The sequence below is a fragment of the Taeniopygia guttata genome, chromosome 10, assembly GCF_048771995.1.
Source record: "Taeniopygia guttata chromosome 10, bTaeGut7.mat, whole genome shotgun sequence".
Classification (NCBI taxonomy): Eukaryota; Metazoa; Chordata; class Aves; order Passeriformes; family Estrildidae; genus Taeniopygia; species Taeniopygia guttata.
This window is the reverse complement of record NC_133035.1, coordinates 6485158-6500214: the sequence shown is the minus strand read 5'-3', so window position 1 is coordinate 6500214 and position 15057 is coordinate 6485158. Positions and strand designations below refer to the sequence as shown.

At 40.4% G+C, this 15057-nt stretch overlaps 1 protein-coding gene across 2 annotated transcripts in view; it reads right to left on the bottom strand.

Moving 5' to 3' along the window:
• The window catches only part of THSD4 (thrombospondin type 1 domain containing 4), a 236772-nt gene that overhangs the window by 132116 nt on the left and 89599 nt on the right, over nt 1-15057 (bottom strand). For both annotated transcript variants that reach the window (XM_030281191.4, XM_072934125.1), the window contains exon 7: nt 547-683. In XM_030281191.4, the coding sequence (XP_030137051.4) occupies nt 547-683 (137 nt within the window). The remainder of the gene's footprint in view (nt 1-546; nt 684-15057) is intronic.

The window sequence follows — 15057 nt, the reverse complement described above, 5'->3', positions numbered from 1 at the left end:
CTGCAAAAAGTCAACACAGCAGCTCTTTCTGAACCCATGAAAAGTAAGCACTCAATTGCTCTATAAGAGAACATCAGTGCTGAGTGAAAGGAAAGTCAGTAAGACCTGAGGCAAATGTGACCCAATCAGAAAAGTTAGACTACAAGCAGCTATAAAGCAATCAAAAGAAACCATTCTGTTGCAGACTCTGAAAAATATCTCCACTCTAAAACTGAATCAAAGAAATATATTGTATTTTGTTCTTATTTAAGCTTTCAATTTTTTTGTTCTGGTTCTTTCAAATAACTTCTTCTGTAAAAAGTAAAATATGTGGGAAAAGCTCATTGGCAGACACCTTAATTGTGGCTAAAACACCTCCTGAATCCATCCCTTCAGCACTCCTTAATTTGTTCTCAGTAAATACACGTTAGTTAAGAAATCACCCAACCTGTAATAATAAAAGCTGATGTTTTTCACATCTACTTTAATAAAAACAAAATTGTAAAGAAGAAGCAAGTTGAAGCCAACATTGGCCAGGTTTGGGCAGCTGAGGCAGCCCTGCCTTACCTTGCACTGCCCTGCCACACAGATGGCCGTGCCGTTGGGGTCGCAGGGGGTGCCGTCGATCACGGTCTCCGCCTGGCGCACGTAGAAGCGGTAGCCGATGGCCCGGCAGTTCAGCTCGCACTTCTGACTCCCCTTCACTGTGGACACAACGCAAGGCCTCGTTACAAAGAGCACAGCAGGAGATTGGAAAAGGAAAAGCTCCTTAAACGAGCAGTAAGGTCTGAAGGGAAGAAACAAATATGCAAACAATGCATTGTAAGTGACCACATCAAATGAACCAGCTCCAAGGTAAGCATTCCAGCACACCTTATGGCAATGTAAACAGTACCTCGGTTGTTAGCGACTGACACTTCCCTAAATGACCAAGAGCACTTTTAGTTCCTTAAACACATTGCCCAGCTGTCTTCTTAAAGCCTAGTGACATGTTATGGCATTTCATAACTCCTGAGTGCCAGACAAATTACACCATAATCAGAAGGATGTGCATCAAATCAGGCTCACTTATAGTCCCCAGTCTGTTCAGATCCATTAGGCACACAAACATCCAGCACTGAGATACATTCTAAACAAGATAGATGCACATTTTTAAAAATTCCATTGTTTTTTCTCTTCATTTTTACAAGTTACATTTTAGTGAGTATTCCACTAAAAAAGCCCGCAACTCTTACATTCTATTCCACTAAATTTCATTTTCAAAAATGTATAAAATGCATTATCATTAAAAACCCTGTGATTTGCTAACATGCAAGAACCAAGAGGAAATCAGTCCACTAAACTCTGGGTGAGAGGAACACAGAAGACAAGAAGCAAGACATGTTATCTTCTCCTGTGAAAATCTGTTCCTTGAGAAGATACAGGATACAGTCTAACAGTCTTATGCTATCAGGTTTGTTACACATTTGTGTAGCCTTTCTGTTGCAAATCATCTGTCATGTCAGAGTTGCTCTCAGCTTATTACCTCATTTGCTAACTGACATAACAGTATCATCAGTTTCTTTCCAACCGAGACTAGTGCTGATACTCAGTGGCAGCGAGGTCCAAACAGAAATCCTCTTTTATGACAATACTTTAATTGCTGCCACAATAATGAACTGAAATTCCTCTCACTTCAGCTCATCCCCTATACTGAAATTGATACCTACTATTAATCTACATGTCAAAGGACACCTATTTAATCTATGTGCCCTCATTTAATGCTAAAACATTGTATTCAAAAGATTTTCTACTTGACTTCAGTGTATTTTTGAATCTTCAGCTAAGACATAACAAAAAGCCAAAATAAATAAAAGCAATCACTTCAAATATATATTAAACAACTGTTTTCAGGGGGCATTTCAGTTACCCCCTATGCAGACACAGGATTAATGCAGAACAATTCTGTATCCTACATTTCGCCTCATACAGCTGAACTCATTTAACTGCCACTCATATACATCACGTACTGTGTCTGGCAATCTTCTGATAAAATCCACAAAAACATCCACTAATTTTAAGAGAGGTCAAAGATCTGTTTACCAAGTTTGGGTTTTTTGCAGAAGCCAGGCATGCCATGTTCAACTAGGTCATTCATCCATTGGCCAATGGATGACATTTTTTAAATTCACCAGCTTATGATTCCAATGACTTCATTTAGTTATTAAAAAAAAAAAAAAAAAATCCAATTCCCCCACCCCCCAAAAAACCAAAACAAAACAACAAAAAAAAAAATCCCATCCCAAACTGAGGCATTTCCTGCAGTTCAATCTCCAAGTGTAACAGTCAAGTCTAACAATAAACTGAGCTTTATTCTTAGCAGCTTCATCACTTCACACATAACTATATTCAGAATTCTCAAATAAATATAACCCAGTTTCAGAGATTCATTACAATTTAAGTCAACTTGTCCTTTTCTCTGTCTGAAAGTGTCCTATTTTCATAATGTGCAAAGCAAGCAATCAAGCAGCACCTCTGGAGAGTACATTTTCTTATCTTTCCATTCTCTAAAATCAAGTCAAACAAGCCATTTAGGGTTTCTGAAATGTCTTTATCATCTGTGTTTGTTCCTTTAAGTACAGTATCCTGAAGCCTCATGTTCCCATATTTTTCCTCTCACCATCTCCCCCATATTTTTGATACTTTAAAATATTTGTTCTTTAAATTATTAGCTGGCCTTCTAGAAGCCAGTTGAAAGTTTTGTGCTACTTGGAGATGAAAAAATTACCTGTTGGAGCATGGTATTTTTTCCTGGATCTCTCTCCTTCACTTCTGCTGTGACAGGTCAGCCTACTGCATTGCTAGTGCAGCTAAGTAACAACCCCAAGCAGGCTGAGATTACTTGCTGTGTAAAAATATAATTCCCATTTCATTATTTCTGTGTTTCATTCTTTCGCATCAGGAACTTTGTTCCCAGTCATACAAAAAGAAGTATCAGAACAGTCACTGTCTCTGACCACAAACAAACAAATCAGGCTTTAACAACAAACATACCCTATTACCCTCTGGCCTTCAATATTCAGATTATTTTGATGAGTAAAGTACTGCCTTGACTAGGCATATAGTCTGCAAAGAGCAAAATCTGTAAACTGAATTGTCCCCGCAGAATGACAGGCATTTCCCATAAGAATTTTATGTAAGCATTATGTATTATTGTGTAAGATGCAGAAATTACAGCAGAACCAACACATTTTAGAATTCCCATGTAGAACAAGATACCACACTAATAAAAAAACCTCCCTTACCCTGTGTTCTGCCACAACTCTTGAGGTTTTACAGTTTAGGTGGTTTTTACTGGCTTGGCAACTGGACATAAGATGTCAATTAAACAAAGAGCTGTGAGGTGACTGATTCCACACAGGTCACATTTTTGACTCCCATGTCAGTTTATCCTACACTTCACAAAAGGATCTATCTTCCCAATTAGCTGGCAGCAAGACACATTTCCACAAAAAAAACCTCAGTTCTTTTGAAGTGTAGCACAGTTTCTAGGACAATTAATTACACAGGTACTGTTTAACATGTCCTCCTCGTGTATTCGTTGTTTATTCGCATGCTTACCTTAGCATAACCAAGTCTTTGTGCAAAGTCTCACCTTATCCCACCTAATTAAATAGTGAACTTGGGTGAAATTTAATGTTACCACACAGGTTCTGCCAGACACATTAATTATTGATTCAACTGAAGGAGGTGCCTTTAGTTAACAATCCTGGTAACACGTAATGTTTGGTTTTCATTTTACAGGCTGAAAAAGTATCTAAATCAACAAATTAGTACTTTCCTTAAAACATCCTTACCAAACCAGCCTTAAGTACCTCAGGGACATTCTGGTCTTCTCCAAACTGCAAGCCTCAGGAGTTGGTTTTTTTCCAAGTTCTCTGTTGAAACTCACCTTCCACCTTTCCCTATGAGGAATAAGAGCCAGGCATGCTAAAGCAGAACCACAGCACAGCTCTACTGCCTTCCACGTCCCCAGTAAGAACATGAAGACTTTGCCTTCCAAAACTGCACATCACACAGCACACATTGAGGTGAAAACTTTCCACCATTCTCCTAAGACTGGTTTTACTGACCAAACTTAAATCACAAATATCAACACATTTCATTGCAGATTTCAGTGCAGGAGAGGTTTGATGAGAAAAATTCAACTGTCAAACATATCCACACATTTTTCAAAGGGGAAAAGAGTAATTTATGTGTATTACAGTGGCTGGAGTTCAAACTGTGTCTCCAGCAGCATTTCGGGCTGAGGCCTCTCCTCAGGCCCTGCAGTGGGGACGGCAGCCGCACGCCGCTGAGAAGCAAAGAGAGCAAGGGAGAAGTGTCTATGTGCCCTCCACCGGGATTAACAGGATAACAGACAAGGATCAGTCCTGATTTTTTAATCCCACGACAGGGAAAGCACTGGCGTACCCGAGCCCACGACTCGCTCCCGGCCCGAGACGCGTCCCCGCCATGAGGCGAGGCCGGCCCGAGCCGGGTCCTCAGGGGAGAGCACCGGGCACGGGCCAAACGGGGCGGCCCGAGAGAGAAAACTCCCGGGAGAGAGAGAACAAGCGAAAACTCCCTGCAACTGCACACGCTCGTTCTAAAACTCCCGGGAGAGAGTAAAACAAGCGAAAACTCCCTGCAACTGAACACGTTCTTCTCGTGTTCCCGCTCCGTGTCCAGCCGCTCCCCGGGAGCGCAGCTCTGAGGGAGCCGATGGCCGTAATGGACCCAGCCAGGGCCGTGCCGCCCTCAGCCGCTGCCCGGCGCGAACCAGCCCCGCTGTGCGCCCGCCCCTCTGCCAAACTTCACCCCCATCCTGCCTCTTCCTTACATGAAAGTGTAAGAAATTAAAGTCCTCACAAAACACCCTGCCCGAATCTAGAAACCGTGCACGGTAGAACAAGGCAGGAAGTCAGAAACATTCAGAAACATTCCTTACTGGCAGGAGTTTGTGAATAGACCTGTTTGCATGTCATCGAGAAAGAGCATTTTCAAATCTTAGCACTGTGCTGGCCTGTCCTAGTGCCATGCTGAGGGGCCCTGGAGCAGCACGGTGGGATGCACAGTCCCCCAGCTCCAGCCACCTTCCCTGGGCCGGGCAGGGCTGGCACAGCCCACGGCTGGTCACTGGGGCTGGTCACCGGGGCTGGACACCACAGCCGGTCACCACAGCCGGTCACCGGGGCTGGACACCACGGCTGGTCACCACAGCCGGTCACCGGGGCTGGACACTACAGCCGGTCACCATGGCCAGTCACCCGGTGTGGTGACCCTGAACCACATACACTCCACCTTCCACACGACCAGAATCCCTCAGCATTGCACAGCCCCCATGTCCCACTCTCCAGCCAGGCCTTCTGCCTCCTGACCCTCCACCTGCATACCACAGAGGGTGTGGGAGGACTTTTGTACTTCATGTCAGCTCCTCCCCTCCTTCAGCTTCCTTTTCCAACGTGTTCTGCCATCCTCAGCAAGCCCCTGCCCAAGGAAAGGCTGTGGAGAGGCACATGGGCATGGTGGATGAGGAGGCCAGGCTGTGATTGAGCTTGAAGAGATACAGAGAGAGCTTGGCAGGCAGCTTGCCAGTGCACAGAACTTCAATCTAATGATATTCTTAGGAAAAAGAATGTCAGAAGAAAAAGCATTACACAATACCTTTGATAAATAATGTATTCAGTTGTTCAAAGGGAAATTAAAAATAGCCACAGACCAAAAAACTCCAGGAAATAATGCCCAAATCAAATAAGAACGGAACTATCAGTAAACTAAATGACACTGACTGTCCTCAAAGAATGTACCACATTCTTCCTTTCTGTCTCAGCTCCAAAGACTTCAAGCTGCTTGGAGCACGTACTGCCCCTCACAGCACGCACAATAAATCTCCTGCCACAGATAATGCTGGCTGTAGGTGCAATCAGAATAAATTATACAACAAAGGAATTTTACGTTCCTCATGCCATGAGGTAGGGACTGGAATGTACAAAACCTCCTTGATGGTTCCTTAGTACAAATCTTAACTTAATCTGAGATCCAGACTCCCTGTTTTTATCTACATAGCAGTTCTAGTTCTCCACAGAACATTACAGAATGCTTTTACCATTTGTCAGTTTTTGTAAGTTTGCCTAAACAGCTAAAAATAGTTAATAACAAGCTGTGAAATTTGAGAAACGTGCCTTGAGGGTGCCCACACAGAAGTGGCATGCACACTCTTGGCAAGCAAATATCACAATCATGTTAATACTACATTATGAGATTAACCAAATTTAAATTAGGCTTCATTCTGTGTGCAAACTGCCTTGTAAAGTCAACTTCAGTGCTTCTCCATAATAAGCCAAGATACACTCATCCATGATGTGTCAGAAGCAATTGTTCCAGGAACAAGTTGTCTCTGCATAGCTCAATTTTCAGGGCCCAGCTTGCCATGGACTGTAATTCAGTATTTACTCATGATAAAAACAATCAATCTGCTTTACAGGAAGTGCAATGAAGCATAGCAGAAACTGGAAAAACTTTTAAGAGATGTGCTTATGTCAATCCATGTAACATCACCTTTAGTTAAAGCTTATCAATGCTGAGATTGGGTGGGATTTCAGCAATAGACATGCAGGTGACTGACATTAGTCCCTGTGAGAGTGGTGAGCCCTGGCACAGGCTGCCCAGAGAAGCTGCAGGTGCCCCATTCCTGGAAGTGTTAGAGGTCAGACTGGATGGGACTCTGAACAGCCTGGTCTAGTGAGGGGAGTTGGAATTACATGGTCTTTAAAGCCCCTTAAAGATTTGCTTTTCATACAGGAAGTGCTTCAAGACACATGCACACACAGGGGTGCAAAGACGGGTCCAGTAAACAACAGCAGAAGTCTGGTCCTTTCACACACTGCTGTGGCTGTAAGCTGGCAGCCCCACTCTAGAGTCTACACCAGGCCAGAAAGAGCCAAATGTGTGACAAGTGCACACTGAGCCAGCAGTGATCCCCTGTGAAGGATGGCAAGTGCTGGTGCACTACCAAACACAGGCAACCAGTTCACACAGCTTCCTATACAAAGGAAAATGCACACGAAACACACCACATCCTCTACAAAAGCCTTCAAGAAAGCAGAGCTACTTTATTTAAGGTTTCCCTGTTCAGGCTAATAGACTATGTTATCAGATTTAGTTATTAGACTGGAGCATGAGCTCAGGCTTTGCAATTTAGGAGACTATAAGGCTCATGACAGAAAACTGATCCCAAATTAGGCTGGTTTTTCACTGATGGACAGTTACAAGTTTTTGAGGTGGCCAGAGGAATAATGCTTTTTACAGCTGTTATCATATGCCAGATTTCTAAATAACAATATGCAAACATTTTCCAGGAAATAATTATCATGTAACTACATCTGGACTCTCCAAAAGAAATAGTAATGTGATGTGGTCTGTTTTATTTGAGCCTCTTTTGATATTTTGTCCTTATTAGGCTTGGGAACATCTCCTGACAATAACCAGAAAAGGTCGTGTTTATTTTTTTTCTTTGTCCCTCTCAGTTTTGTTAACTTCTTATAAAGTTTTATTACTCTGGTTCAGATTTTTTTTTTTCTAAAAACATTTTCCATTCTTCATTCCAGTGATGGAAGAACATTGCCCTTTTTTTTTTCCTACTTCCATTTTTCATTTTCTCATATAATAAAGACATTTATTACTTTACCTTGTCTCAACAATTTAATATATATTTGAAATACTGTCTGCACTGGGGTTTTGATATTAAATGAAAAAAAAAATCAACCTTTTATAATGAATGTGCTTATACATTTTAAAAAGCATGAAGCCCAAAAGGAAGATACCATCCCAACAAATTCCTCACCTTTACCTGAATATATCACTTTTTTTTTTTTTACTCTTCAGTGAACAGGATATTTCTGAAAGGCCTATGTTCTATGAACTTGTCTTCATAGTTAGTGTTTAAGGCAATAAGAAATTTGCAAACATTGTAATTTACTTCAATTTCTCTGGTGTCTCAGTTCCTCACAAGCACCTCTGTCATAAAAAAACTATTAATAATATCTTACAGATTTGCTGTCATTCATTAAAAATAACTGGAACTTTTATTATTATTCAATGCAATTAAAAGAAACCGACTAGAAACAAGTAATTCATAAAACCACATGCATATGAGTCTCTCTTAATCAGTTGGATGTGTGAAAATCAGCAAAATATTTCAGTTTGATGTGCTTCTATGAAATTTCAGTGCAGCAAAGCACTCAGCTGAGTGGCTCACATGGGCACCTGACCAGTAAGTACTGCTGGCTTCAGTACAGCTGCCTGTTTAACAGAGGCTCCTGGCCAGCCCCCCTTTAAATGACATAACCAGGTAATTTTGTTTCTTCCACAGACTTCAGTTTTTACTGTTACATCTGGAACTCCTTTCTGAATTGAAGGGAGAAAAAAAACCCTAACTCCTAAAAATGCTTTTTTTCACATCAGCCTTTCATGTGTCTGCAGTCACAATCCAGAGACAACCATCTGTCAGCCAGTGGCCACTGGATGTCTCCACTGGCGCATGCAAACAGATCAAAGTTCTCCATCAGTGAAAGCTCTTTTAAAAGGCATTTATCTGGTTTACAAGCCATCACTTACACTTTCCAGAGTGCACAGCAGCCACACAGAGCTGCCCTCTCAGGCCCTCAGCACAGGCAGGGGATGGCAGCTTCACGGGGACTGCACTTCTGGTGAGGTTTCTCAGAGCAGCCCTCAGAGTTTAGATCAGAATTATTAAGATGTGGCTAGGTAAGTAGAAGAAAACCAAATTGAGCTCAAAATGTTTTGTTTCTGTTTATATTCAACAATAATTAAAACTGTATCAATAAATCAAATAAATCAATAAATAATATCATCAGACAAACTATTAGGATTTCATGAAAGATGCCCTTTCTTGCAGTGATATTATACAGATTTTATTAAAAATAAAATTAAAATATTTAGGAAACATATTATTATAGCCAAAATTACAGAGGACAAATAATACAACTAGTCTAAATAATCTCATTTGCTGGCCAGATATATGTATTTATTTATACTGGCACCAACCAGAGAAGTAAACCTGCTACATGCAGTGCAACTTCTCATCTGGAAAAATACCAGAACATGCTCCATCCCCTGAAGTGCTGACCACTTCCTGAGGGACACTGAGAGCTATCATTCCCAACTGCTCTTAGCTTGGGATGTTCTGGAAGGAACTTGATACTGCTTTCTGTCTGTCTTTACAAGTGGAAAGAACTGCCTATTTCTGTTTGTCTGTATTAAAATCTTACTGGCTTCTGGAATCTCAGCATGCATCCAGATCTGTAATTTGAAATGTGATTTTATCTCCATCAGCACACTAGTAGCCCCAAAAACCTGGAACGTCAAATAATGTTAAATGATATAAATCAGTCTTTTGGCAACTTGAAAATGAACCTTCAAATCCTGCCTTCAGACTTTCCACAGCAAGCTTGGTTAATTTTATTCAAATCGGTTCTACTGCTGGAGGACTTCATGTCACGCTTCAGAATAATAAATGCCAAAGGTAGATGGCAAGAAAGGAGATTCAAGTTTAGGCTTGTGATTCCCCCAGCAGCATTCCAGACAAAAGCTTTCAGTCACCTCTTAAGGAAGCATATTTAAAATTAAATGTCTTAGAAGTCTCTCTCCTATTAAAACATGAACTCTACACATGAACACTAAAAATTCCCAAAGTAATGCCTATTATGAAAAGACCATAATAACCAATTCTCCAGTATTTAATCAAACTCCAAACAAGGCTCCACAGAAAGCCTTGCCTCATGTAAATGGATGGCACACTCTTCTCCATGCCCTCCTCACTGAAGTGCTCCCTAAGTTTTCTTTACTAGGAAGATAAAGAAGGACCAAGCAGCCAAAAGTGACAGCAGGGGAAGGAGGGAGCACAATGCTGCTGTCTCTCAATATCAGCTCCCAGACAAAATGAGCCAGCTCTCACTTTGTTACATGATTGGCAAAAAAAAAAAAAAAGAAAATCTTTATTTTCTTTTTTAAACAAAACTTGCTCTGAGCTGTAGAGTTTGAATTATTTGAATTAAAGTCTAAATGCTTTCTGAAGTTACACTTTTCTGAATTATTTAGCTAGGGGCCAAGAAACCTAACATTTTGTCTTTAAAAATAAAAATTGTTACATCATTATTTACAAGAAATAATGACACAAAATTTTGAAAATCATTACATATAGAAATCAACTTTCATTTTACTTTAACTGCACAATTCAGAGACAATAATAATAATGTTTTCAGTTATCTCAATCTGCCTTTTTTTTTTTTTTTTTGGTTTCCTTAAACAGACTGATTTAGCCAAAATTTCCCAGAGAAATAATTTTGGATGAACTCACAAAAATCCTTGTCATTCCCTGCCTCTTTTTCCTTGCTGTCTCCAGAGGAAGCAGTCACTTAGAAATGCTTCCCCGCCCCCAAAAATCCAGTTCCTGACTCATTTTGTATCCCTCTGATTGATAACCTCATCATTTACAGTCTTCTATGCTGACATGAACACGGCTACTTTGATGAACACAGACTTAAAATCTACTATCTACTTCTTGTTTTATACTTGTTATACACAGGATACACATGGATCAATTTGAAAAGCAAGAAAAAAGACTAAACTCCTTTGCTGGAAGGTTTGTAACTGAAGAATCTTTTCTCTGGAACAACACCAAGCTATTACCATCTGAGGAGCCACAGCAGAAAGAATGAATTAAGAAACAAGCAGCAGCTCAAAGTCAGCCCCAGACTCACTGTCACTGTCCCTTGGGAAACACTTATCAATATGTTCTCACTGAGCCTTATACATTTACAGATTGCCTTAAGAGTAAAAAAAAATACTATTGTGGAGTGAGGAGTGTTTCTGAAATAATAAAGAAGACTTATACTCATTTAAATAATAATATAGTTATTATTTGGTCTAAAATGTCCTAACTGTATTTCCATGGCCTCTTGCCACAGTCCTTTAATAGGCAAATAAATTCTTAAGGATTACTTAAAACATTCTGTGGTTTTATTTACATACTCAAAGATATTTATTTCCTTCACTCTCATAAACATCAGTTTAAAACATGAATGTTCATTAGAGCAATGTTTTCAGTAGGATGCCAGTGACCTGGAGCTCAGTCAGCTAACTTGAAAGCTGCTTCCCTTCTGGTAGCAGACAAAACCCTAAACATTGTGTTTCACATTACATTTCATTTTTAAGACTATTCTTATATAAAAGCTATAATCATCATTGATAAGACTCCAGATTTCTTAGCAACTTTGCTTCTAATTTTATTTCTGGGTTTTCAAACTTTGCATGCCTTGATTGTTCGATGTAAAGATTCCTGCAGAAAACTGAAAGGCACCAACTCGGTGATCTTTTCTCAGGGAAGATCTAACTGGATGGCACTGGGAGGCAGCTTTGCTCCCTGATGCTGGCAGCTGGGCTCCACCAGCTCTGACTGCAGCACTTGGAGCCTCCTCCATGCTCTTACTGCAGAACAACAAAGCTCAAGTTGTCTCATCTTCCGCATCTCTCTGAGCCAAGGGGAAAATGGGTGTCTGGTAAAAGTCTGTCTTCACATTGAGAATTCTATCCTGTGAAACTAGGATCTGTCTCTCCTGTACTCATCTGTGGCATCACCCTACATCCCACTCCTGCGAGCACAGCAGTAGAAATCAGTGTGGAGGTGCCAAGATTAAAATGTTGTCAAACCCCTTTAATTTCCTTCTATAAACAGGCTCTGCATGCAGAAGAAGCAGTGCTGTGATTTAGCCTGGCTTTTCAAAGGTGTCTGACACTTCAGTGAAAAAGCACATCTGGAAGTTACTATAAGGGATGTGTAAAGTTGTTTTGAAACTACTTACTAATTACTACTCAGTAATTCACTGGCTCAATTTTGGTACCTACTGAACAAGAATCTGCAAGATCTTTCACAAATACAGCTCCAGCTTATGTATTCATGCATGAGGCAGATCATGTGTTAGCAAGAGAGATTCACAGGTAACACCAAGCTGGGAAAGGCAGCAATACTGGAGGGAAGGATTAGAGCTCAAAAAATATGCTGACAGCTTGGGGAAAGGGTCTGAAAAGGCAGGATGAAATATAATAGGGATTGGTGTGATATCCTACACTTATGACAGAACAACCACCTGCACAAACACAGACTAAAAAACTAATGGAGAAGCAGTAATTCTACAAGGAATCCGGAGCAGTGACAGTGGGTGCCATTTAATGTAAGGCACTGAAGGTGTGAACTTAAAAAAAGAAAAGCAAACACTGTATGGGTCAGTATAAACCAGAAGGCAATGTGCAAATCACAGCAGAGAGCAACATTCAGGGCAGCACTGTCCACTTCTGATGGGCCATGGGAAGACAATCCAGAGGAGATAGTGAGAGACCAGTGCTTTACTAAGCATAGCTAAAGAGGGAAGATTCAAATAATAGTTGTGTTTTGAAAAAGCAGAAGGCATTACAGTCTCTAGGCAGAGATAAAATACAAAAGGGAATAGAAGTCTTCCTATGTGTGCTGTGAACAGACAGGAGGTAATAGGCCAAAACTGTACCATGAAGTATTACAATTCACAGAAGTCTTCCACTGAAAGGAATAACTAAGCACCATTTGTTTTCAGAGACTGCAGAATCTCCACCACTGAAAACTGGCACTGGACAAACTGAACAAGCACAAACTGTGCTCTTCTAAAGGGCTCCATTTCCTAAACTCAGATCTTACAGAGCACACAAGCCTTCCTATCTTTATTTATTGACTTATTTCTCCTTCCATAGTGCCTAGTTATAATAGACACAGCAGTCACTTTTGCTCAAAATATATTTGCTGTCATATGAGAACTGGTCAGATACTGCTGTTCCCCATCAAGGAAACTGCTACCATTCATACAAACAGTTTCTGCATGAACAAACCTCTCTCTGCAGCTTTTCCCCAAAGAAATGTCAATGCTCAGGTGCAGTCCTAGATACACAGATGTTCAGAGTTCAAAATGATAAATAAGGAAGATTTTCTTGCACCTCTCTGGACTCTGTCCCGAAGAATTGCACCAAGGAACATCAAGTTTTAATTGTAAAAATATTTCCAATAGGTTATTTTTTTTTCTCTGGAAAGCAGTAAATCGTGAAATATCACACTCTTGCAAATTCTACCTCTCATTCTGGACTGCAGAAAGCATAATAAAAGTGCATCATTTTCTGTCCCCAAAGTTATACATGGAAAGTATCTACAGCCTGATCAATGTACAGCCCTGAGTCCAACACAGTAAAACTAATGTGACACTTTAAAATATTTGTAAAAATGTTATCACCTGTTATCTTAAATATTACACCAAAAGCAACCCAGAGAGTAACTGCTACCTCAAATGCCTAGAAAACCTCAAACTCACATATCTAGGTTTCAGGCTGTTGATTTAAAGGTTTCTGTAATGGCATATGCTGTGACTGCTTCAATTATCTCACATACCCTGAAACACCTTAGCTTCTACCAACATAAGATTCGCCCCTTGCACTATGTCACTATAAATGTCTTAATTGGATTCTGGAGGTCAAACCATGAATCTATAATAATGAAAATATCAGGATGATCACACAGTAGTTAAGTAGAGCCTTAAAAACTAGGAACTCCTTCTCTTGAAGGTAAGAATTGTTACTATCAACGGGGAGCAATGCAGATAATTCTTCACTTTTTCCTTTCCATACCACAATAACCAACAATTACCTCTGTGTGAAAGTATCAGAACCCTTCCAAAGACCTGAAACAATAAAATTTCTCACTCTTCTGAAAATTAACTTTAAAGTATTACATTTATAATCAACTTAAAATGACGGTGTGAGGCAGATTAGCCTATAGCTTTGTGTCCATGCAGCCAGGCTACTCCACACGAAACAATACTGAATTTTACTGGAGACTGGGACATAGCAAAAAAGTTTCCAAAGCCTCAGGAAAGCTAAATTAATAAACCATGTCCAGCCTAGTTACAGTCATTCTTCCCAAAGCAATTAGAGGGGAGAGGGAATGAATGTTTAATTGTGCGGGTGATTTTTAAATGTCTGTATCAATTAATGCTTGCTAACATAGCACAGAAAGAGGGACATGAGTCACTACAGCTCCCTTAAAATTTGCTAAAGCTCTTCTCTCTGCCCCTATCTCAAGTTGGACTCAGTGCAACACAGTAATGCAGAAATCCTTTCAAGTCTGGCAGTAAGACTGCAGCCAAATATGTAAGCTATTCACAAATATTATCCAAAAACAGAGGGCAAGCACGGTTTGTGATTTAGGGTTCACCTGGTACAGACCTTTCAGAGGAAGAAACTGGGCTGGAACAGCAGAGGTAGCCTTATTAACTAAAGAATCTGAGGGGCAAAGAGGGGAAACTTCAGCAAAACACTGTTGTGAAAAATAATGGATCACACTCAGACTTTAAATTACCTCTCTTTTAGCCAAAAAGCAGCTATACAAAAGCTGATGTTAACGATTATCCATTTTCCATTGAAACCATTCTGTACTGGCTCAAACACTATAAAACTATATATGCACACTCAAGCTTTCAGCAGCTCACCCTCCCCCTTTCTGAAATACTGCCTGCTCCTCTGGTGAAAATAAGCTGGTTAAGTCCTGTAAGCAGCCTGCTCAATATGATGCCCAATCCATTGTGCATAATCGCGGATTTGGGGGAAAAATCCACTTCTTTTAACAAGAAACACAAGAGGGTTTTGCACTGTGATTCAATACCCAGACCTGTAAAAGCAATTAAATATCCATCCTCATTCAATACTCTCTTTTATTTGGCATTTTCCTAAACTCCAAGATGCTTGGCAGGGAAACAGGAGCACAAACATGAACTGGCACTGCCCTGTCCCTGCAAGGGAACAGCCTCATTGTACTAGTGCAACCCCTGTGCCTTTAAAAGAAAACAGAGGAGAGTCAGAGGAAAACACAGGAGATCTCAAGCTACATTAACTGCTATTATTCTGGAATTAATAATTATGGAACAAGATATATTGCCAAGCAAATGACCTATTGAGATAGATTCT